General features: G+C 31.3%; 1 protein-coding gene across 3 annotated transcripts in view; it reads left to right on the plus strand.

Annotated features, from left to right (window-relative positions):
- Nucleotides 1-27,240, plus strand: part of LOC114332391 (TAR DNA-binding protein 43) — a 70,668-nt gene that overhangs the window by 31,054 nt on the left and 12,374 nt on the right. For 2 of the 3 annotated variants that reach the window (XM_028282180.2, XM_028282182.2), the window contains exons 3-6: nucleotides 5,347-5,554; nucleotides 8,329-8,562; nucleotides 11,402-11,611; nucleotides 26,401-26,582. In XM_028282180.2, the coding sequence (XP_028137981.1) occupies nucleotides 5,347-5,554; nucleotides 8,329-8,562; nucleotides 11,402-11,611; nucleotides 26,401-26,555 (807 nt within the window). In that variant the 3' untranslated portion in view covers nucleotides 26,556-26,582. The remainder of the gene's footprint in view (nucleotides 1-5,346; nucleotides 5,555-8,328; nucleotides 8,563-11,401; nucleotides 11,612-26,400; nucleotides 26,583-27,240) is intronic. The other variant, XM_028282181.2, reaches the window with a different exon arrangement.

Here is a 27,240-nt window from a genome sequence, read left to right on the forward strand (position 1 = left end):
TTTAGGATTTATAGCACTAATTTTACTAAGAGAACTTTTACTGTCACTAAAAATTATAAACTTTGAATGATTTATATTAGATAAATATTTTAGTGCTTCCATTATCGCTATTAATTCACCTGTGTATATACTCATAATAGAATTTAGTTTAAACATTTTACTAATTTTATTACTGCTATCCCAATAGGCACACCCCACACCTTCAATATTTTTTTATGCATCTGTATATAGCATACAATAATCTTTGAACATTTGTGAACTGTCGGAGATAAACACTAATTTTCTTAAATATAGAGGCAAATTGCTATAGTCCCTTAAAAAGCATACCTGAACTTGTTCCATAGTATTAAAGTCGATATTATAATTTAGGTGTATGTCATATTTATAAAGTTGTTTATCATATATTATCATTTTTGAATATAAATCTACTATATTTAGAGTTTTCTTTTTTATCCAATATTTTTCTGTCAAGTCTGCTAAAAACAGTTGATGTATTTTGGAAATTAAACTTGCCTTTTTTTCATACAATCTAACTAAAAGGCTGATGCCAAGTTTTTTTCGTCTTATATCCATCGGTATTTCACAGCATTCAACTTGTAGATTATTTATCGGTGTACTTCTTAGGGCTCCTATACACAATCTAAGGGATTTATTAATGATTTTGTCTATTTTATTTAAATGACACTGTGATGCGTCACTGTATAATATTGATCCGTAGTCGAATATAGCTCTTATATTATTTTTAAATAACAACAAAGAAATATTTGGATCTGCTCCCCAACGTAAGTGTGATACGAATCGAAGAAGGTTTATTCCTTTTTCGGTTTTTTTAACTATATGGTCTATATGTTCTTTCCAGAGAAGCTGTCTATCCAGAGTAATACCCAAATATTTAACATAACTTTGTACAGGATAGGATATATTGTTTATTAAGGTGTGATTGGGTATTTCTTTTCGTTTTCTTGTAAAAATACATAATTTGGTTTTGGAATCAGATATATTTAGTCAATTTAATTCACTCCATATTTTAATATGTTTGTCTCCTTCTTCAATGGATTTGACTGTATTTTCTATTTTAATGTTTTCTTGATAAATAACTATATCATCTGCAAATTGTAAAATTTTTGTTGAGTTTAATTTTTTTTCTATATCAGAAGTGTAAATTAAATATAACAAAGGGCTTAATATTCCTCCTTGAGGTAAACCACCCATCGCTAGTCTAATATATTATCACCAACTTCTAATATTAAAAGTAAGTGATTTACGCTCAAAATATTGTTGGCCCCTTTTATTTTTTGGTAAAAAAATGGCGAAAATCACCCCCTAATTAGCTTCTCATGTAAAATTAATCGTTACCGCTTCACAAGTTACTTTATTTATGAATTATTTATATTATCTATAAGTTTCATTGGTTTAAAGTGTTGAGTTTTGAAAAAAAAAATGGTGTTTAAAATAAAACATTTTCTTATACTTTGAAAAAAATCGGAATTGTTTATGGAATTAACTTAAAAATTATTAGTAATACCAAAAATCTCAAAAAGTAATAAAATGTACCTTTTGCTTTTCTGAATATTTTTGATTTTTTGTTTTCTTGTTAGACAAAAATTGGTTATGCTAGGGTTGTTCCAAATTTGCCTAAACTCGTATTAGTTACTCGCTCAAGCCATTTTAACAACATCTTTTTCAAAAAGAAGCACTTTGAACCGATGAAACTTACAGATGATATAAATAATACATAGACAAAGTAACTTGTGAAGTGGTAATGATTATTATTTATGACACTAATTAGGGGGTGATTTTCGTGATTTTTTTACCAAAAAATAAAAGAGACCAATAATATTTTGAGCCTAACTCACTTACTTTTAATGTTACAAGTTTTTTAAAAAACAAAAATAAACTATTTTTAAACACATTAAAAAAGTTAAAATGAATTTTCCCCGAAAATTGCTTTGTATTTGGGTTATTTCACATTGAAATATTCGATTTGAAATTTGACGAAGAAGAACCTACTTTTCATTATCTGCAACTCTGCTTCTACTGGGTCTACAGACCTCATGTATACACCATTTTTTTTCAATTTTTTATGAGCTATATTTTTGCTAACAATATTTTTTCGCTAAAATACTTACTTTTTGAGTTATCTCCGAAAAACCGTTCAAAAACATGTTTTATTTTGTTAAACATGAACATATTCACTCGCAAATAACTCGAAAAGTATCGACTTAGTGAAAAAACTGTATAAAACAAAATTTGTTTAGAAATAGTCATTTTATCCAATTCCGGTCTTATTTTGAATGTATTTTTTTACCTTCAAGAGGGGGACATTCCCCTTCATTTTTGTAAAATGGAGGGGATGTAGAATTGTAAACTTTTCTTATATAATAATAATAGACAATTTCAACTACCTATTCCCAAATTTTCATCCTTCCTTTATTTTTTTGGGGGTCAGATTGTTCTTTGATCGGGCTAAAACTGTATCGCGCTATAGTGACATCTTGCAGGTGTCGGACTCGACGATCGCTCCCTCTTTTTGTCCGACAAAAATAATTTATTTTAACGTATAATCTTTTGATTAAAACCAAAAATTATAGTTTTGCAATAACAAACCATAACCGAGCTAGAGCTTCAGGTTTAGGTGTGGTGCGTGCGGAAACGCGTCCAACCTGCACTTCGAAAATCTTCAGAAAGTGGTCTCGTTCAAACGAAGCAGTTAAACCCATTTTTAAAACTTTTGTAATCATTTTCAAAAAAGGGCGGTGTACTGGAGACTATAAATTCAATCATCATTCGGAAAACAAATAATGGACGAAGGTCGGTTTTACTCAGGATTTTACACTATAATTTATGGTGTTAGATTGAATAGTCTTGCAAGATTGGTTTTTGTTAATAATAATTATTATTAAATATTGACTTTTTTATTCGATACAGACTTTTTACTGTCTTATAATATCTTGGTTTCTTACGTATTAGTAAGGATCTCTTAATCTTTTCTCATCATTGTGTCAGAAACATTTTTAAAATTAGTGAATATGATATCTCTATACCTTTGAAATATTGTACTTTCATGTCAAGCCTCTTTCTTCATTCTCTTTTTCATTGCTTTTTTCTTATTAGTCCATCTGCTTTTCTGGGTTGTCTTTCTAATTTAAGTATTTGAGACTGCCTCCAATTTGTCCTTTATATTTTTGGGATTAATAATGCATTGTAACATTTTTTCTTATTTCTCATTCTTCTGGTTATGGCAGATCAAAATAATATGGTCGATACTTTTTAAAATGTCACTCTTTTTTAAGATGTAAAATACAAAGTATATATGTACCTTAACTACCAGGTGATAAACATTTAATATGCAAAACACATGTTTAATGATTAAATTTTCTTTCAGGTTTGGTCCTTTACCTGTTGTGTTATTATGTGTCAATGTATGTAACATAATTAAAACTGATGTAATATATTGGAAATTATAAATTTGGATATGAAAAATTAAGAATGAAATGGCTTCTGAATGAAACATGACATGCAAATTATATTTCCTGAATTATAATCAACTTTTGGTGTTTATGATTTAACAAAACATTTTTTCGCTTTGGATATTCAGTGAGTTATTGGTTACATACTTACAAGTTCCATGACTTTTCACAACTTTTTCTCACTTCACAATTTGATATTATTACTTGATTTGTCAGCTAAAATTAATGTCATGAGGAATTTGTTTTGATAACCCTCCATATTTGATTCCCATACCTGCACATTTTGTCGAAATTTCTGTAATGCCTCTTAAATATAAATTTTAAATTAAGTAGGATTCGTACAACATCCTTGTTGAAGGCCCTTTATTACTTGAAATGGAAGTCAAAAGTTTATAAATATTTTAAAGATACTGTGTCGTAGGCTTTTTCGAGATCGACGAAGACACCATGAGTAGCAAGATATCTAGCAACAAGTTTCTCTATCTCTTGTTGTAGATAGTCACTCAACTCTACTATTTCTTCGTATTCCACTACTATTTGTTTTTTAAGTATTCGGCCGTACAATGTTACTACCGAGCTAGTTATCCTAATGTCTCCATATTTATCACATACTTTACTGTCTCCTTTTTGTAGATGGAGCTTATATATTCTAGATACCAATCTGTAGGAATGTTTTGGTCTTCAATCAAGCATTTATTGAAAATGTTTCATAGCATTTCTAACAGTACATCTGGTCTATGTTTCACTGGTTCAATGGGAATGTCTCTAGGTCATGGAATCATTCTTCATCACACTTAATTCTTTTTTAATTTCATTTTTACTTATTAACTGTACCGCCTCTTTGTTATTAACGTTTACTTCATTGATTTCTCATAGAAATCCGTTCCTGTTTTCTGTCAGCAGTTGCTTGTAATGTATTTTCCAGTTCTTATTCTGATATAGTTACATATTTCCTGTTTCTTTCTTTTCTTATATTTTTGATAAATTTCCAAACCTTTTGAGTTTTTCTTTTTTGGTGCCCTTCTTTTGGTTTCTCTGTTAAGTATTACACAGGTTTTTCTGTCTTCTAGATATTTTGTTCGTAACAAAGTCATATGCCATATGATTTGAGTTTATTTTGATTTGATGTTTCTTTATCTCATCTGTGCTTCATTCCAGATTTTCTTTTCTGCCTTCGTCCCAATATCCTAAAGCCTCCTTTGTTGCTTGGTATGTATGTTAGGACTTTCGTGCACATCCCGTATACGCGGCCAAGGTTTTTCTTTGCCTCCACCCCTCATGTGACGACTGCTAGCTGTGGAGGCAACGAAAAACCCAGGCCGCGTATATGAAGTGTGCACGAGAGTCCTAACAATAACAATGTATTTTTTACTAATTGGTACTTCTCTTTTGCTATTTCTGCTTTATGTAGAGTTCCCTACTTTGCACTCAGTTTTATCTTGTAGAGGAATTGTGCAGATGTATCTCTTAATCTTAAACTATCAGTATTATATTTTCTTGTTTTAGGTTTGGATTCGGCGATATTTTCGTTTTCGGTTTGAATATTATTCTTTTTATAGTAATTGGAAAATTTAGCTACCATTGTGTAATGGTCAGAACCACATTCTGCTCTATGATAGAACCATCTGTCATTTACTTTTAGTTTTGTATTCTGTGATGGATCAGAATTTCTCATTTGATGTTATGTCTATTCCAAAGCCCACATACTTATTTAACTGCAGACAATAAAAATAGTGATCTGTTAGATTTAATATGTAACTCATAAACAAATTCCTTACTTGTGATTTTATCGTCATTATTTTGGTTATGTTACTGGTCATATTTAAGGAACAGTGTCAGGAAAGTATTCATTGTAAATATAGACTTTATCTAACAGGAAGGACTGATTCAACAAGTGCCATGCAAAGTTTTTATTGGAAGGTGTACCGAGGACTTGACAGCTGATGATCTGAGAGACTATTTTGGCAAGTTTGGCGAAGTTACTGATGTTTTTATACCGAAACCTTTTCGAGCTTTTAGTTTTGTAACATTTTTGGACCCTGAAGTTGCTCAGTCACTCTGTGGTGAAGATCATATTATAAAAGGTAAATGTACATGTATATAGAAAACATATGCGAAAATATATTGTTTCCTTTTAACAGATTTTACAAAGCGGCAGTTTCACATAGCAGTTCATTGCTATCGCAGCGACTTTTAGCGGTGGGGATATATCTACTGCGATGGATTTTACTGCTATCTACTGATTCAGTACCCGTATGTCCAAATGAAACAGTCAGTTTTTAAAGATGGCGCCGAATAAAAAAAGTTGTAGATGGTGTAACTACTTATTTATTACTAGATATTAAAGAAAAATATATTATGGAAATAAAAATATCCTCGGTGGCGCAACGAATATACAATAAAAAAAGATGGGATGAAAATACCATTCTTAAACAGACCTCTCTTTGGCATGGAAAATAATTTATTAACACAGTCATTAAAACCATGGCACTGGTGGACAGTAAATATCATCTGTGCTCATTCCTGTTGGTTGGCTATCATGAATTTTCTTTTTTTCTAGTAGTTACGTTGCTCTTATGGATGCTATCTACTTTTTTATGGTTTTTTCATCTATACCCATCTTTTCCGCAATTTTTGCAATTGCATCCTTTCCCTTAAATTTTTAAAAACATTTTTTTTTTCGTCCGAGAACCCAATGTGTTTTACAGATTTCGCCATTTTTATTTTATAAATAAGTTACTGCGATGGCAAAACTAGAATTATTTCTACTTATCGCAGTAATTCTTGTAGCAATCTACTGCGATCGAAGTGGTATGATTCACAACGAAGAAAAGGTGACAGTCAAACCACGCCTACCTAACAGTGGCTGTGATAACAGTGAACTGCTATGTGAAACTGCCGCTTTATTATATTGATATAAGTAGTATATAGGGACTAAACAGTAGTCATCATCATCATCAGTAGCTCGACAACCCTTTTTGGGTCCTGGCTTGTTCTAGGATTTTCCGCCATTCTGTTCTGTTCCTTGCTTTGTTCTTCCAGTGGGTAATCTCAAGTGTTTTCAGGTCTTGTTCCACTTGTTCCATGTATCTAATTTTGGGTCTTCCCTTTGACCTTCTCCCTACTGGTGTTTGCTTCATTATATGTTTTGGTGTTTCGGTCTTCAACATTCGTTCAACATGGCCCATCCAGCGCAGACGTCCGATCTTTATGGATGTTATGACGTCGGGTTCGTTGTATGCTGCGTATAGTTCAAAATTATATCTTCTGCGCCATACGTCATTTTCTTTCACCCCCTTATATATGTGTCTAAGGATTTTTCGTTCAAACGTACCTAATAAGTTCTCATCGCTTTTCGACAGTGTCCATGTCTCTGATCCATATATAAGGACCGGTTTTATCAGGGTTTTGTATATTTTGCATTTGGTTTTTCTCGTGATGTTGTTAGATCTTAGATGTTTAATGAGTCCATTATATGTTTTATTAGCAATATGTATTCTTCTCTTAACTTCTTCGCTGACATTGTTATCTGCGGTAACTAGTGAACCTAGATATGTAAAAAAATTTACGCTTTCGACGTTATAGTCTCCTATTGTCAGATTATGTAGGTTTCTTTGGCCTGTCGATTTACTGGCCTTCATGTATTTGGTTTTTATTTCATTAATATTTAGGCCACTGTTTTGTGCAGCTCTTTCTATAGCATTAAATGCTTCTATCTTTTCTCTTTTGCTTCTAGCTATGATATCAACATCATCTGCAAATGCCAATATTTGTACACTTTTTGTTATTATTGTTCCTCTGGTGTTGAGTTTTGACTCTCTAATTATTTTCTCTAATGTGATGTTGAATAGAATACAGGATAGGGCATCTCCCTGTCGTAGGCCCGTTCTAACATGGATTGTATCTGTTAGTGCGTTTTGAATTCGAACCCTGCTTTGTACTTCAAGTGTTTCTTTTACTATATCAATGAGATGAGTTGGAATATTAAACTCTTTCAGGGCGTTGATCAGAAATTCTCGATGGATACTATCATAGGCACTCTCAAAGTCAATGAAGAGATTATGTGTTTCTATATTAAATTCACTAGTCTTTTGCAAGATTTGTCTCAAAACGAAGATCTGATCTATTGTGGACTTCTGCCTGCAGAAACCACATTGATATCCCCCAACTATTTGTTCCGCATATGGTCTCAATCGCTCATACACAATATTTGACAGTATTTTATATGCCACAGTCAGTAGCGTTATTGCCCGGTACTTTTTACATTGAAGTTGATCTCCCTTTTTATGTAGTGGAATGATTACTCCGCTATTCCAGTCTTATGGCAGTTGTTTATTATTCCATATATTCACTATAAGTTCGCGTATCGCATTCAATAGGGAGTCTCCGCCTTCTTTTATTAATTCTGCGCTAATGTCCAATCCAGGTGACTTGTTGTTTTTCAATCTGGTAACTGCTTCTTGCATTTCAGCTAGGTACTGAAGGGGGGGTTGTTTTTCTGGTATCTGTTTGATCCAGTATAATTTCATCGTATAGTGGAAACAGTCACACACAGTCACTCTGTGGTGAAGATCATATTATAAAAGGTAAATGTACATGTATATAGAAAACATATGCGAAAATATATTGTTTCCTTTTAACAGATTTTCCAATTGTATGGTTTATATTGATATAAGTAGTATATAGAGACTAAAGAGTAGTAGTAATACATTAAATGTAAAATTTTTTTAATGAACAGTGGATGTCGAAAAGTACAGTGCGACCGTTATATTAAAAGATATTATCTTTAGTGAAAATCTACATCAAATGTTGAAATACATTAGATTATAATTTAATATTTATTTATATCACATTTAAGGTGTTTCGGTGCATGTGTCGAATGCTGCTCCGAAATCCGATACCCGAGGTGGCAACTATCGTGGCGATAGAAACAATGGTTTACAGAATCGAGGGGGCGGCGTTGGTCCTGGAGGCCCTGACGGTCCTGGAATGTACAATCAACGATATAACGGCGCAGGTCCCAATCAAGGCAATTGGGGAAATCAAGGCGGTCCTCGTGGCAATATTGATATGCCAAACTTACAAGCTTTGGGTAAGGGACTTTATAGTTTTAATAAAAGAAAATACCGTTCAAATGGATGTTAAATATAGGTAGCAGCGATGTTTTATTTATTTATTTTTTAGCTATTTTTCTAACGTAATTTAATTTTTTTTTACTTTTTATAAAAATATTGTGAACAAAGGATGCCGTTCTTACAATCTTTTAACCTTGTATGGAGTAGGTGACACATTTCTGTTGCAGCACACTCTTTCTATTTCTATCATGAATGACAAGAATAAACTGAACAATGCAACATTGGCTTAACATACACTGATCAAAACGAAAGAGTAGCCACTAACTTAATTTATTATTTCCATTGGGTAGCAACTTAAATATGTATGTCCACCCAGTAGACACATATACACTTTATAAATGAAAGAAAAAACAAGTTCCTTATCTTCGTTTTTCTTGTATTCAATAAAAAAAAGTCTTGTATTCAATAAAAAAGAATGTGTGTGTACTTTGTACGCACGTAAGAAGTTATACTTCTATTATATGATTTCAACGAAATTAATATACTTTAAACAGTTTATTTATATTTTGTTTAAATATTAAACTAATTTTAATACTTACTACTTCTCAAAAATTTTTATTAAAACAGTGCCAAAAATTAAAATATAAAAAGAATGAAACACACACAAACAAACACATTGAAAAATGTCACAAATGATTTCTGAACAATGTAGGAAAAATTTTTAACTAAATACGTATTTTCTGAAAAAAAAAATTATATAATAAATAAACTTAATTAACAATCATAAAATGTATAAAAAAAATAAAAAAATAAAAGTTTCCATTGGGGTTCGAACCCGGTTATCAGCGCAGTTAGTATTGAAATTCATTCATTTTAAACTTTTACCCACGGATACCATGTGTCATCATGTGCGAAGATCATCTAACTAAACGGATTTAACTTTTGACGGTTCTGAATTTAACCAAATTATTTAGATTTTGAATTGAAATTATTTAGAATTGAAAGAAATATTGCAAAACATAAGTAAGAAAACAATATATTAGATGAATATTGATAGAAATTTTGATGGTAATCAAATTATGTAAACCAAAGCATTACATACTATTTTGGTAGGTTCTTTTTAAATTTTCCAAATAGGTAGGTACCTATGGAATTTTTTATTAGGATACTGAAACATTTACAATTATTACGTACCTGTCGCTTTTAAAAACTATTTAAAAAGTCACTACAATATTATAAACTTGCTTTTTTTTCTGTCATCACAACAATAAAAACTAATATACACAACATTAATTTGTTTATCCAAAATCTCCATATTGAACAATTATTGACAGATGATTTTAACACCCAATCAGATCCCGTATAACGTTTATACCATACTGTCGGTGTGCGCAAGCGCCCAGTAAAATAAAAATTTACCATCGTGCCTAAAGAAGTATAACTTCAAAAATATCCAAAATTTGATAACATTTTGGAATAACATTTATTCCGTTATTGAATTAGGTTGTTAGGAATTAATTATGAATTTTGATGTGTTTGTAAGGACCCAAAGGTGCACAGTGTATCTCACAGAGATTCAAATCGCCAGGGCAATAACTTCAATTCAAGAAGGTTACTCAAGACGCAGTACAGCAGAAATGTTAAATCTTACTGCGATAAATAGAGCCTGGACCAGACAAGGAAATGAGTTATTAGAAGACAACCTTCTACGCAACGGGCAAGAGCGACTACAGCTAGAGAGGATCGACTTTTTACAACTATATGCTGTCAGAGATTGTCAAGTTACTGCTCGAACGCTACGAAATGAGTTGGTAGAAACTACGGGTACAAGAGTAAATACTCAAACTATATAAAATCGGCTTCACGAACATGGGTTGAATGCAGGAAGGCCAGCTAGAGTACCTCCTTGACCCCTGCACATCGTAGCGCCAGACGATTGTTTGCAGACCATGGCTCAATGAAGTAACGTGATGTTTACTGACGAGTCCAGATTTCTTTTAAATCATGTTGACGGACGTGTTAAGAGTTTGGAGAAGGCCAGGCGAGCGCTTTTTGGGTTTTACAATGCAAGAAACCCGGGCTTTTGGCGGAGGTTGAATTATGGTTTGGGATAACTTAAAAGCGGTGGCCGCTCTGACCTAGTAGTGATTCGGCGAGGGGCGATGACGACAGAGCAGTACATTAACGAAGTTCTTGAATCACATGTTGTCCCATTTGCTGAAAATATGGGTCCAGAATTTATCCTTCAGTAAGATAATGCGAGGTCACACTTGGCCAGGATAGTGCAAAATTATTTGACTACCCACAATATTCAGGTTATGGAGTGGCCAGCGTGGAGTCCAGATTTAAATCCCATTGAACCCATTTGGGATACACTCGGGAAGCGCTTAAAGGATCGTCACCCACTAAGAAATCTACATCATGTCAAGGAAGTTCTCGTCGAAGAATGGGAACTACTAGATCAAGAAATTATTCGAAATGTGATTGAAGGCATGCCTGGAGATTGTGCAGAAATTCGGCGAGTTAGATGAGTCCATACACAGTATTATTTTTATTTTAAAATAATTTTTAGCAACGCTGTTATTAAAAAAATAAATCGAATTGTCCACATTTATCACTTTTCATTTTTTTACCACAAAAATTTACAGTTCAATAACAAAAACTTTGCTATATATTTATAGCGAAAAGCCTTAGATGTAATTAAATAAAAATAATATTATAAACATAAAAAGAATCAGTTCAAAACTAGGAACATGTTTATAAGTGGCTCGTTTTTGGTTTCGATCAGTGTATAAACCAAAAATTTTTAGTTATTTTGGATTCAATAATTAACTAGTTTAATGTACTTTTTTGTAGGAATAACTGGGCAAGGTCAGCAAGGTAATAACCAAGGCAACTGCAATCCACTGGGTATGGGTTTAAATGCTTTGGGAGCACTGCCGATGAATCCTGCTATTGTTGCTGCAGCTTTGAATCAAGCTGGATGGGGTTTGATTGGAAATCTACAAAACCAGCCGGAGCCGAACTTCAATCAGGGATTTAACAATGGACCTAACGCGGGTAATCGTGAGTATTTTATTATTAAACAAAAGATGTACTACTGACGTATACTACTTTTGTTATAAGAAAAATCACATGCTATGATTTTTCTGACGGGTATTCTTAAGTTATTTCATGAAGTTGATCTAATATAAAATAAAAAGTTACTAAGATCTAAAATAAAATAAAATAAAATGAAATAAAATAAAAAGTTACTAAGATCTAAACCTCCGCGAGGTTGAATCGGGTTTAGGTCTTAGCGCGATAAAAAAATATATAAAAAAAAAATGTAATAAAAAAAATGTTAAAAAATATAATAAAAAAAATAATAAAAAAAACAGAGTAAAAAAAAACAGTAGTACTAATAGTTTTAAATTTAGATACTAAGCATATATTTTGTAAAAGAGAGAATTCAAAACACATTGACTGGCCAGTTGGTTGCTTAAACCAGTGCCAATAAAACATAAACACACACACATTTCATGTAATCGAATGAACTATCTTCCAATAAAGTTGTCCCAGGAACACAACTCATAAATATTGGCAATATCATTTTAAAGTAATTAGGGGAGTCAAGATAGAACGAAAACATGCATTGCTTCGAAATAATTCAAACAAGCTTATATTTTTCTAAAACTTTTTTTGTTAGTTTATATACAGGGTGTTAGTAAATAAGTATGAAAAATTTTAAGGGCTAATTCTACATGAAAAATTAATACCAGTTTGCTCTATAAACATATGTCCGCAAATGCTTAGTTTCAGAGATACGGGGTGTTGAAATTTTTATTTCAAACTGCCAATTTATTTATTGCTCTAAGACCAGTTGAGCTATAAAAATGAAATTTAGTGAGTTTTAGGAGGTAGTTATTACGAATTTTTTGACATACAATTTAGAATTTTGTATTTATCATTGGCGCGCATACGGGCAATAGTTTGAATTAAAAAAAGTAGTACGCCGCCGATATATTTCAAATTAAAAACTATTTTTAAATTCCACGTCTAATTTATGATAAAAAACCTTCCTTGCCTTTTTTTCATATGATGCACCGTTTTTATGCAGAAAAATAAAACATCTTGGCGCATATTTTTCATTTCTTAATACATCATCAAGAACTATCTAATATAATAATACTAAACTAGAACAATAACAGAAAATATTACTAGTACCATTTCAACTAGGTACAAAGCTTCAAGAAATGTTTAAAATGATCTCCTTTACAGGTAACAGAAGAATTTTATATTTATCATTGGCGCGCGTACGGGTAATGGTCTGAATTTTTTGAAGAAAAAAATAGTACGCCACTGAGATATGTCAAACTAAAAATCATTTTTGAATCCATCGTTCAATTGACGACAAAAAATCTTTCTTGCCTTTTTTCACATGCGGCGCCGTTTTTATGCAAAAAAATTAAACATCTTAACGTTTAGAAAAGTATTTGAACAAGTTTCTATGCATATGGAAACTACCTCAAATACTTGGTAAGCGTTAAGATGTTTTATTTTTTTGTATAAAAACGGCGCCTCGTATGAAAAAAAGGAAAGAAAGATTTTTTGTTGTGAATTGAACGAGGAATTCAAAAATGAGTTTTAGTTTGACATATCTCAGTGGCGTACTATTTTTTTCTTCAAAAAATTCAGACCATTACCCGTACGCGCGCCAATGATGAATATAAAATTCTTCTGTTATCTGTAAAGGAGATCATTTTAACCTTCGGAGTACGAAGACTGGGTCAAGCGTGACCCGAAATTCACTTATTTCTTAATATTTTATGAAATAATTTTTTTACAAATCCGATTGATCGTAAGTTCTCCTTATTTGTTTCAATCTATTTTTTCGTATATAATTCGTGAACATGCAAATTACAGTTTTTCCTCTACGTAACATCTATGATGCCGGGTCACTCCTGACCCGGTCTTCGGATTTCTAAAAATATTTTTAATATGTTTGCAGGTACACGTAAATCGCAGCCGTCTCTGTTTACGGGTATACGTATTCAAATATATGGCCGGAGCGAATTTACCTATGCCCGTTTTCTGTAAGGTATTAAAATCTGGCCGCCGGAGCGAACTAGTATATACCCATGGGAAACCATCTTAAAAAATTTAAATACAATAATTTAGGATTATAATTGTTATGTTTGTTTGTTTTTTGTTGAATTAAAGATACTGTTTATTAATACTGACTATTTAAAACATCCTTATAAATAAAATGAGAATGGGTCACGCTTGACCCATCTTCGTAATCTAAGTAAGTCAAATAATCTCCGTACTCCGAAGGTTAAACATTTCTTGCAGCTTTGCACCTGTTTGAAATCTTATTAGTAATATTTTCTGTTATTGTTCTAGTTTAGTATTATTATATTGGATAGTTCTTAATGATGCATTAAGAAATGAAAAATACGCGCCAAGATGTTTTATTTTTCTGCATAAAAACGGTGCATCATACGAAAAAAAGGCAAGAAACGTTTTTTATCATAAATTAGACGTGGAATTTAAAAATAATTTTTAATTCGAAATATCTCAATGGCGTACTATTTTTTTCTTTAAAAAAATCAGACCATTGCCCGTAGGCGCGCCAATGATTAATACAACCAAATTTCATTTTCATAGCTCAACTGCTCTTAGAGCAATAAATAAATTGGCAGTTTGAAATAAAAATTTCAACACCCCGTATCTCCGAAACTAAGCATTTGCGGACATATGTTTATAGATCAAACTGGTATTAATTTTTCATGTAGAATTAGCCCTTAAAATTTTTCATACTTATTTACTAACACCCTGTATATGTTAAAGTAAAAAGTTCTACTCACAGATTTTGTCGCTAATTGTTTATAATTGTTTAAACAGTAATAATTATTGTTTTGTATAAATCATTTTAAAAATATCGTTGAATTCATCATTTTATTTGGATTAAATATGTTTCTATTTTGTTTTTGATTATGCTGAATCCGAAGATGGCATTACAATTTGAAAATTCTTATACAGAAGCTCTTATACAGTATGTCTGCGTAGCTAGGAACCATATAGGAAACTTTTTATTATCAATTTTACGAAAAAAAGTTATTCTCCATAAAATGCTCTGCATAGTCTAAAATCTAAAACTCAACCATCAGATATCAAATTTTATCAATGTTGTTCTGAAGCTATTTCCTTGTGGAATTTTTATAATCAACTATTTTCAATGGGAAATAAGCCACAATTTTATCAAAAAAGGATTTTATTGACGTTTCGACGCCCAAGTCGGGTGTCGTTGTCAAAATACAAAATAATAAAATTGTGTCTTATTTCCCATTGAAATTTATTATTTTGTGCTTATCTTAAAATAAAATTGTGCCTTATTTCCCATTGTTGATTATAAAATTTTATCAATTTTATACGAGGTATGTCAAAAATACGAATTTCGTTCATATATATTCCAGAATAATAAAAATTGTTATTTTGAAAAGTTATTTTGAATTAAAAACTATGTTTTATTATACAGTTACATCCTTCTAATTGAAAAAAAGGAATTTTCAATTTTTTCTCAATTTACGCGATACCCATCATCATTTTATTACAATTATGATAACTATTTTAATATCAATTTTACGAAAAAAAGGTATTCTTCATAAAATGATCTACCTGTCAGATATCAAACTTTTTCAATTTTATACGAGGTATGTAAAAAAATATGAATTTCGCTTAACAGTTAAGTGCCCTTATGGTGCACAATATTTCAATTAGAAGGATGTAATTGAACATTGAAACTTAGTTTTTAATTTCAAACAACTTTTCTTAATAACATTTAGTTTAAATTAAAAAAAGTAGTACGCCGCCGATATATTTCAAATTAAAAACTATTTTTAAATTCCACGTCTAATTTATGATAAAAAACCTTCCTTGCCTTTTTTTCATATGATGCACCGTTTTTATGCAGAAAAATAAAACATCTTGGCGCATATTTTTCATTTCTTAATACATCATCAAGAACTATCTAATATAATAATACTAAACTAGAACAATAACAGAAAATATTACTAGTACCATTTCAACTAGGTACAAAGCTTCAAGAAATGTTTAAAATGATCTCCTTTACAGGTAACAGAAGAATTTTATATTCATCATTGGCGCGCGTACGGGTAATGGTCTGAATTTTTTGAAGAAAAAAATAGTACGCCACTGAGATATGTCAAACTAAAAATCATTTTTGAATCCATCGTTCAATTGACGACAAAAAATCTTTCTTGCCTTTTTTCACATGCGGCGCCGTTTTTATGCAAAAAAATTAAACATCTTAACGTTTAGAAAAGTATTTGAACAAGTTTCTATGCATATGGAAACTACCTCAAATACTTGGTAAGCGTTAAGATGTTTTATTTTTTTGTATAAAAACGGCGCCTCGTATGAAAAAAAGGAAAGAAAGATTTTTTGTTGTGAATTGAACGAGGAATTCAAAAATGAGTTTTAGTTTGACATATCTCAGTGGCGTACTATTTTTTTCTTCAAAAAATTCAGACCATTACCCGTACGCGCGCCAATGATGAATATAAAATTCTTCTGTTATCTGTAAAGGAGATCATTTTAAACATTTCTTGCAGCTTTGCACCTGTTTGAAATCTTATTAGTAATATTTTCTGTTATTGTTCTAGTTTAGTATTATTATATTGGATAGTTCTTAATGATGCATTAAGAAATGAAAAATACGCGCCAAGATGTTTTATTTTTCTGCATAAAAACGGTGCATCATACGAAAAAAAGGCAAGAAACGTTTTTTATCATAAATTAGACGTGGAATTTAAAAATAATTTTTAATTCGAAATATCTCAATGGCGTACTATTTTTTTCTTTAAAAAAATCAGACCATTGCCCGTAGGCGCGCCAATGATTAATACAACCAAATTTCATTTTCATAGCTCAACTGGTCTTAGAGCAATAAATAAATTGGCAGTTTGAAATAAAAATTTCAACACCCCGTATCTCCGAAACTAAGCATTTGCGGACATATGTTTATAGATCAAACTGGTATTAATTTTTCATGTAGAATTAGCCCTTAAAATTTTTCATACTTATTTACTAACACCCTGTATATGTTAAAGTAAAAAGTTCTACTCACAGATTTTGTCGCTAATTGTTTATAATTGTTTAAACAGTAATAATTATTGTTTTGTATAAATCATTTTAAAAATATCGTTGAATTCATCATTTTATTTGGATTAAATATGTTTCTATTTTGTTTTTGATTATGCTGAATCCGAAGATGGCATTACAATTTGAAAATTCTTATACAGAAGCTCTTATACAGTATGTCTGCGTAGCTAGGAACCATATAGGAAACTTTTTATTATCAATTTTACGAAAAAAAGTTATTCTCCATAAAATGCTCTGCATAGTCTAAAATCTAAAACTCAACCATCAGATATCAAATTTTATCAATGTTGTTCTGAAGCTATTTCCTTGTGGAATTTTTATAATCAACTATTTTCAATGGGAAATAAGCCACAATTTTATCAAAAAAGGATTTTATTGACGTTTCGACGCCCAAGTCGGGTGTCGTTGTCAAAATACAAAATAATAAAATTGTGTCTTATTTCCCATTGAAATTTATTATTTTGTGCTTATTTTAAAATAAAATTGTGCCTTATTTCCCATTGTTGATTATAAAATTTTATCAATTTTATACGAGGTATGTCAAAAATACGAATTTCGTTCATATATATTCCAGAATAATAAAAATTGTTATTTTGAAAAGTTATTTTGAATTAAAAACTATGTTTTATTATACAGTTACATCCTTCTAATTGAAAAAAAGGAATTTTCAATTTTTTCTCAATTTACGCGATACCCATCATCATTTTATTACAATTATGATAACTATTTTAATATCAATTTTACGAAAAAAAGGTATTCTTCATAAAATGATCTACCTGTCAGATATCAAACTTTTTCAATTTTATACGAGGTATGTAAAAAAATATGAATTTCGCTTAACAGTTAAGTGCCCTTATGGTGCACAATATTTCAATTAGAAGGATGTAATTGAACATTGAAACTTAGTTTTTAATTTCAAACAACTTTTCTTAATAACAGTTTTTGATATTGTGAAATTTAAAGGTACTTTACTCTTGAGTAAAATTCATATTTTTTGACATACCTCGTATAAAATTAATAAAATTTGATATCTCATGGTTGCATCTTAGATTCTATACGATGCAGAGTATTTTATAAAGAATAACTTTTTTTCGTAAAACTTTTCGAAAAAGTTATCAATAGGTTCCAATTTACGCCGACATACTCTATAAAAAAAATTTTGTTGAACATTTATTATTGTTGAAGCTTATTATTAAATGTATTTTAGGTAAGTTTTGATCACTTTGTATAAACATTTTTTAGCCGGTAATTTTCGGTTTTTGTATTACATTTTTTATCTTTCTTAATTTTCTCAAAAAGATATTGTTTATTTTATTTCTAAAGTAAAATAATTAAACAAAAAAAGACTAAGTTTTCACTCTAATGGCATATAAAACAACGTAATGTTGCTCTACATCCCACCAGACTGAAAACAATGGGAACCTTCTCTGGTTACACCTCCGAGGCTTCTACAATTTGCAAGCCATACGGATGCTGAGACTACGGAAGATGAGGGAATTTTACAATTTATAATTCACGTCCCATCTGCTCAGCGCGGTAAAGTTCCAACGAGAATGGTTCCCTTCGTACTCCAATGAGAGTAAACATGTAAATCAAAAATGAATAAGCATTTTCAATTTTGTTGCAAAACGAAAATACAGCCGGATCATATTCTAGTGCAATCAGAGAGTGCAGCAAGCACCTCTACCGGTTTCGAAACTCATTAGTCTCTCATCAGGAGGCACATATGCTGCTCTCTCTGATCCAACCAAAACAAACCCCGGCGTGCAGTCACGGATTGCAACGAACAAAACGGCATAGATGCCCTAGCGGCAACTGCTAGCAAAAGACTGACCAAAACAAACCCCGGCGTGCAATCACGGATTGTAACGAACAAAACGGCATAGATGCCCTAGCGGCAACTGCTAGCAAAAGACGTAAGTTTTCACTCTAATGGCATATAAAACAACATAATGTTGCTCTACATCCCACCAGACTGAAAACAATGGGAACCTTTTCTGGTTACACCTCCGAGGCTTCTATGGAGGTTGGATCAGAGAGAGCAGCATATGTGCCTCCTGATGAGAGACTAATGAGTTTCGAAACCGGTAGTGGTGCTTGCTGCACTCTCTGATTGGACTAGAATATGATCCGGCTGTATTTTCGTTTTGCAACGAAATTGAAAATGGTTATTCATTTTTGATTTACATGTTTACTCTGATTGGAGTACGAAGGGAACCATTCTCGTTGGAACTTTACCGCGCTGAGCAGATGCGACGTGAATTATAAATTGTAAAATTCCCTCATCTTCCTTAGTCTCAGCATCCGTATGGCTTGCAAATTGTAGAAGCCTCGGAGGTGTAACCAGAGAAGGTTCCCATTGTTTTCAGTCTGGTGGGATGTAGAGCAACATTACGTTGTTTTATATGCCATTAGAGTGAAAACTTAGTTTTTTGCTAGCAGTTGCCGCTAGGGCATCTATGCCGTTTTGGTCGTTGCAATCCGTGACTGCACGCCGGGGTTTGTTTTGGTTGGATCAGAGAGCAGCATATGTGCCTCCTGATGAGAGGCTAATGAGTTTCGAAACCGGTAGAGGTGCTTGCTGCACTCTCTGATTGGACTAGAATATGATGCGGCTGTATTTTCGTTTTGCAACGAAATTGAAAATGGTTATTCATTTTTGATAAAATATTTTAGTGCATTTTAAAGATTACATCCTAAGCTTTAAACCAAAAAATTGTAATAAATCTTAAGTTCAGACTTAAGTAATATCATCTTAAAGTGGTAGTAATTCTGTAAAACTACGAAGTTTTCAAAAATTACATTTTTTGAGACGCCGTATCATTTGAATTAAATTTTTGAGATTTTTTTTAATGAAACCTCGTTTAGTAAGATGTTTAAAAAGGTAAGTTGTGCAAATTTGAGACTTTTATAAGTAAAATTGTATTAGTTACACATTTTTAAATCATTTTTAAACAAAATTCATAGTGTCACTTTCCGCCCACACCGTACTTATCCCCATACATTTTATTTCTTTTTATTATAACCATAAGATAGCCTAATTGTTCTTTCTAGGACTTTTCAAAGTCTTTTTTACCACTGATGAAATAACTATTACAACTAAATATCAAAATGGTGACGAAATATGATTAATAAATTAGTAATTAAATATTTTACTTTCTACTTTGGTAATACCTTATTAATTATATAATTCAAAATATACAAGAATCCCGAAAAATTTCTTTTATGACTTATACTCTTAGTACATGGCACGTTAGAGTTAAAGAATTACATTAAAATAACTCAACCGTGCACATCGCCGAACGCTAGTTTACAGTTCGTCAATGTTTGTGAGAACGGGGACTTTAGCGTTATAAATAAAAAATTATAGAAGCTACAGATTTAATTTTAGAAAAATATTTATATAAGGTTTTTTTGTAAAATTTCCTGAATTTTTCAATGGTCAAGTCAGTTTTGTTCTAAAATTTATATTTTCGGAGTTATTTAAAAAATATATCTAATTTCTCAGTTCATTTGTTTAATAAAAAATGAAGCACCCACTTCTCGAGTAGAACTTTTTGATATGTTGTTTATTAAACATTTCTTAATGAAATTACAAAAAGTTCCATCTTGTTTGATTTTTTTCCGAAGTGAAAATCTATATGCACTCCCCTAAATATATTTGAAAATGTGTAATATAATATATTACCCATTCATTATTTATAATATATTATGTTTAATTTTCAATATGAGTCGGATAAAATTCAATTATTGGTAGCAACATTCATACCAATGGTTATCAAAAAGTGTTTAGTGGAACCCTAGAGTACTACAGCGGCTTTAAGAGATAAAACACAGACGTACCAATAGGGAACTTTTATTACATAATAATGTTCAGTTTTGTATAAAAATTAGATTTCCAAAATTTCACGCTTCAAAAACTTATAATAACTTAGAAGAACAAAAAAGTCTTCTTTATTTTAAAATAGTTCAAACGACCCGTGACGTCACAGAGTTTAATTATGTGGTTCCGTTTATGGTTATATTTACGTATATTCTTCTACTTCTTCTTTAATTTATTGGCCTGCACCTACTTGGGTATTTGTCCAGCTCGTCGTCGTGGAATAAAGGAAAAATATTTATATTCTAATGACATTTATCGTATGTCGTAATAATATATACCAGTTTGTTGAGATTGTAGTTTGATACAGTTTTTGAAGGAAAGGAAAGAAGGTTTACTGTTGAAATAAAACCATTTTGTAAAAGTACAAATTTTCTATGAATAGTTCAAACGATCAAAAACACTTTTATCTACTCCAGCGGTTCTCAATCTGTGGTACATGTACCACTGGTGGTACATTTCATTATTTGAGGTGGTACACAAAACGCAAAACAGCCAAAATAAGCATTAATATTATAGTGAATTAGATCACCTAGCTAGTTAGGTATTTCAGTTAGGTGGTACCAAAAATAATAAAAAGTATTTGGTGGTACAAGACTCAAAAAAATTGAGAACCGCTGATCTACTCTATGTCATATTATGTATAAGTTTTTAGTTTGTGAAAACTGTCATTATAGATAGCAGTGCGTGAAGGGTTTAAAGTGTGCGTGAAGTAATAATGTATTTTAAATGGGATTTACTTTTTCGCACACTTTCAATGAGTTTTTTGGCACACTTTCATATAATTAAATATTCTTAACTTTCGCGTTGTCATGGTGATGACAATATGAGCAATGACTTACAACAAAACTTTTGACAGTTTTGTGGTTTGAAAGTAGTTAGGATTTTTAAATGTCAAAGTTCTAAAAATTGTAGAATAGAAATGAATTCCAGTGACGAAGAGTTGCAGTTTTTTTATTTGTTTATCGTAGACAAAATATTGCATGAAACTGTGCGTGAAGTACTTTTTGCGAACTTACGCGATGTATAGCACTCGCTCCGTTGTCGCCCGTGCTCTAAAAATCGCGTGCGTTCGCAAAAAGCATACTTCACGAACTGTTTCATAAATAACTATTAACATCACATAACTGTATTTTTTACTGTCTAATTTAAAATTATATATACAATTGGTGTAGAATGTAAACATACAACCCCGTGACGTCACGACGCGTTTTGGGGTGGCTGCTATAAGTTGAATTTTTAGTCGTCTTTAGGGACCAAACGAAAGTCAAACAAAACTTTTTTATCTTTGATACATGTTCTAAATTATGTTCTGTTGTGATTTATACCATTTTTTTCGAATTTAAAATTTTATGCAAGTTCCCTAATGAGGTACTAATTAGGAACCGACAGACGCCTGCTTAAGATTATGAAATAATTTTAAAATCGTGGAATTCTCAGTGTTTGTTTTATGTACTAATACACCAGTCGATCTGGGAAAAAGATTATACAGATATTTGAAGGTTCTAAAAGGTATATGAAGGGTAGCTGATGAAAAATCTGGGAGAACGTTCAGCTTAGTTTGCTTTGTCTTTTTAACAATCTTAAAACTTAAAAAAAATATATATATTTTTTCTCCGGGATAAACAAATTGAATTACTCATAATATATTTTGGTCGATCTGTTTGAAATTGAGCACACTTTAATAACTAATTCACTGCCACAATTTCGAGTGGTTATGTTACATGTCATTATGCAAGAAACAAAGTTATTAACATTTATAAATTACTGCAGAATGAGGATTTTTTGCAGTTATCTCGGTCAATCGTTTATTTATTTTAATTTTGAAAATCAAAATAAAGACATTTTTACAATCTACAACATTTATTTGAACTAAGAGCCTTTCTCTAAAGCGTTTTATAGACAAAAGATGATTTGTTCACTCCTTATGGTTGTTTAAGAAAAAAACGAAGCAAAATTAGCTGTATGTCTTCACGGAATTATCAGTTACCCCCAAATACCTTTTAAAACGTTTATGCCTAGTTGCACCAACAGATCTTAAGCTTAAGTCGTACCTTAAGCTGAGCTTACGAAACATATGCGTTGCACCATTGAATCTTGGATCAATTTCCAGCTTGCCACAATGAAGTGCCACGTGGATTGCATCTTAAAAGAATCGAAAATTCTCACCGGAGGAACCGCAGACGTTCGGATACAATTAGCGTCTCTTTGCAAAGACATTGACGTCGACTTTGCAAAGTAACAAGACACTTACTCAACACACACACACTACACATGACACTAAGTACCTCATGTTGTGACTGGCTGAATGACATAAAGTCCACGCCATTAAAAAAATTCCTTAAATTCATCTTTAAGAACGTTTATCTCTGCAGGTGACCAACCTAAAAGTAAATGGTGAGAAGACTACACATGACACTAGGTACCTAACTGCAAAAATTCACCGTACCTACCATGCCAATGGCCATTAGTTGTCGAGGCATTAGCTAAAAAAAAAATCGAAAATTATGGTGCAACGTAAGTGGGACTTACAGCTAGCCCGATCAAAGAACAATCTGACCCCAAAAAAAATAAAGGAAAGATGAAAATTTGGGAATAGGTAGTTGAAATTGTCCATTATTATATAAGAAAAAGTTTACAATTCTACATCCCCTCCATTTTACCCCCTCTCGAAGATGAAAAAAATACATTCAAAATAAGACCGGAATTGGATAAAATGACTAATTCTAAATAACTTTTCTTTTATAGAGTTTTTTCACTAAGTCAATACTTTTCGAGTTATTTGCGAGTGAATATGTTTATGTTTAACAAAATAAAACATGTTTTTGGACGGTTTTTCGGAGATAACTCAAAAAGTAAGTAAACATTAAAAATAAGTGAATTACAATCAAAATATTGTTGGTCCCTTTTATTTTTTTGTAAAAAAATCGCGAAAATCACCCCCTAATTAGCATCATATATAAATTTTAACACTACCACTTCATAAGTTACTTTGTCTGTGTATTATTTATATGATCTGTAAGTTTCATCGGTTCAAAGTGCTTCGTTTTCACAAATCTGTAGTTAAAATGGCTTGAACGAGTAACTAATCACGAGTTTAGGCAAATTTTGAACAGCCTTAGCATAACCAATTTTTGTCTAACAAGAAAACAAAACATCAAAAATATTCAGAAAAGCAAAACGTACATTTTGTTACTCTTTGAGATTTTTGGTATTCCTAATTGTTTTTAAGTTAATTCCATAAACAATTACGATTTTTTTCAAAATTACAAAAATTGTTTTATTTTAAACCGAATTTTTTTCAAAACAGCACTTTGAACCAATGAAACTTGAGATAATATAAACAATACATAAGTAAAGTAACTTGTAAAGCGGTAACGATTAATTTTATTTTAGAAGCTAATTAAGAGGTGATTTTCGCCATTTTTTTACCAAAAAATAAAAGGGACCAACAATATTTTGAGCGTAACTCACTTACTTTTAATGTTAGAAGTTTTTTTAAAAAACAAAAATAAACCTTTTTTAAACACTTTAAACAAGTTGAAATGAATTTACCCCGAAACGTGCTCCGTTTTTTGGTTATTTCACATTGAAATATTCGATTTGGAATTTGACGAAGAAGAGCCTACATTTCATTAGCTGCAACTCTGCTTCTACTGGGTCTGCAGACCTCACGCATACCGGCATACACCATTTTTTTCAGTTTTTTATAAGCTATATTTTTACTAAGAATATTTTTTTCATGTTTTTTTTTTGTTAAAAATGAACACATTCACTCGCAAATAACTCGAAAAGTATTGACTTAGTAAAAAAACTCTATAGAACAAAAGTTACTTAGAACTAGTAATTTTATCCAATTCCGGACTTATTTTGAACATATATTTTTCACTCCCGAGAAAAAAATTTCCACCCCGTATTTCCCAATTTTTGTAAAATGGAGGGGATGTAGAATTCTAAACTTTTTCTTATATAATAATAGACAATTTCAACTACCTATTCTAAACGTAAATACAGGAAACCACTACAGATCAATCAGAAACTATATAACGGATAAACCTTGGTTTTCTAAAATGGAGTCGACAAAAGATATGATAAGAACCATATGCAGAATGAGATTTGACCACTGTCTTACTCCATCATATTTATTTAAAATTAATATAGCTGATAGTCCACAATGTATTTGTGGACAGTTGGGCAATCTACAACACAAAATTTTGACCTGTTCTCTTATCTCTAATAAAGTTAATATGTTTTTAAATTCACTGTATTCTTTGACTGATGTCCACCATCCCATTAATTTAAATTATTTATTAACATTAGAAAATAATGAGTTGGTATACCGACTATTGTATAAACATATTTTAGATATTAAGCTTAAATTGTAATTGTAAAATATAGAGTAAGTATTTCTTGTAAATTGTTATATGTTAAAAGAAAAAGAAAAGAAAAGAAAAGAAAAAAAAAAGAAATATAAAAAAAATAATAATAAAATAAAAATAAAAAAAAATAAAAAAAAAATAAAAAAAAATAAAAAAAAAATAAAAAAAAATAATAAAAAAAAAAGAAAGAAAAAATATAAAAAAGATATATAAAAAAAATAGAAAAAAAAATATAATAATTAAAAAAAATATAAAAAAAATATGTAGAAAAAAATGAATGACGAACTTGGACAGTCCATAGTAAAATAGCTTTCGAATGAAGTAGAGGGCTAAAGAAGAATGTTGCAGTTTTTGCTGTGGAACTCTGAGAACATCATTTGGAAAAAAATTAATAAAAATATATATATATATAAAAAATTATTAAAAAAAAATACAAAAATAATTATTTATTAGTAGAATTGTTTGTTATATTAGAATTAGTTTTAGGATAAGATACGAAAAAATGACTAATAAAATAAAAAATAGTAAAATTGGCGAATGGATTTAGTGTCCGCAGTCATATAAACCCAAACAAACAACAACAACAACTACCTATTCCCAAATTTTCATTCTTCCTTTATAGGTCTGGATCCCGCGTATGAAAAAAAAGTTGATTAATAGCAAGCTGAAAATTTGTTAATAGCTTAAGGGTGTCTAGTCGGATAAACTTTGATATATGGGAACACTGGAACAGGGGCAGTTTTAATTGTGGAACAGGTTAAAAATTTGGAACGGTCAGACCACGAAAACGGCACATTTATTTTGTCCGATAGAACAGGCATAAACTCTCCGAACAGAGATTAAACTCTCGTGCAAAAATCAAACTGCTATTTATCACCTGTCATAATTCCTGCCATTAGACATATTCTACATGTTCCACTCATTAAAACGACCAATTGGTGATAAATAGCAGTCTGATTTTTGCATGAGACTTTAATTTCTGTTCAGAGAGTTTAAGTCTGTTCTGTCGGACAAAATACATGTGCCGTTTTCGTGGTCTGACCGTTCCAAATTTTTAACCTGTTCCACAATTAAAACTGCCCCTGTTCCAGTGTTCCCATATATCAAAGTTTATCCGACTAGACACCCTTAAGCTATTAACAAATTTTCAGCTTGCTATTAATCAACTTTTTTTTCATACGCGGGATCCAGACCTATTATTTTTTTGGAGGTTTTGATCTTTCTGATCGGGCTAAGCGGCCCTATCTAGAAGTTGGGCTAAGCTGGAACTTAAGATTTGTTGGTGCAACCAGACATAAATTAGCTGTATAAGATTTTTTCATGTTTTTTCCCTATTGACTGGCGTATAAGTAGTGCAACTAATATGTTCTTTGTAAAATTTTAGCTTATGTATCAAATTGAATGCTAATGTGAAATATTTTATTTTTCAGAGAATAACCAGAATGGCGGTGGGAGAGTTGGAAACAACCCAGGTTTTTTAAATTGGATGAACCCAGGGGGTGGGAACCAAAATAATCCGGATGGAAGTCAGTGGAACAGACAGCCACAGCAAAACCAGGAAAAAGGATTTTTGAAATACGAATAACTGGTCTCTGTTTTTAGAGCATTAAGTGTAAGTATATTTTTGTTTCAAATGAAGCATTATTTCCATCATTAATCGAGGAGTTAATAGTCTTACACTCACAGTCCTTTCTAGTAAACTTTATTGGGGGTAGGTGTGGTGCTTGTAATTTGTACACCAACATCAACAAAAAATTTGTATTTGTATTTCTACAGATACTCGATGGGTGCTTCATTATAACTGACTTTGTTCTAAAACATGATCCAGTTGATCCATGGTATTTCCAGTTATTTGCCTCAAGTTATATGATTAAGGACCGCTTTCACCAACAACAAAGAAATTGGTGGATTATAGTTGATTATATTTTATTGCGTTTCAGTAAGCTCTCTTTGCTTTGAACATACTGGCACAAGATATCTAGATGATCAATGTCTGAATTGGATTTTGACCGTCTGGCAATACCAACCCAATAACTACTAATAATCTAAACTCTAAACCTAGAATTTTAAACCTAAACTCTTTAACCCGGCATCCGACAGGTGGGGTGTTGTACACCCCAAAAATACTGAAGCACCTGAAACATAAGGAAATTTTGCATGTAGTGGCCACAGCGGCTAGATAGCTTTCTATTGTATATTCATCTATGCGATGACACATAGATTTTAGTCGTCTGTTTAGTTTCAGCAACTATATTTGGATTGAAAGTGGT

The sequence above is a fragment of the Diabrotica virgifera genome, chromosome 7 (assembly GCF_917563875.1).
Source record: "Diabrotica virgifera virgifera chromosome 7, PGI_DIABVI_V3a".
Taxonomy (NCBI): Eukaryota; Metazoa; Arthropoda; class Insecta; order Coleoptera; family Chrysomelidae; genus Diabrotica; species Diabrotica virgifera.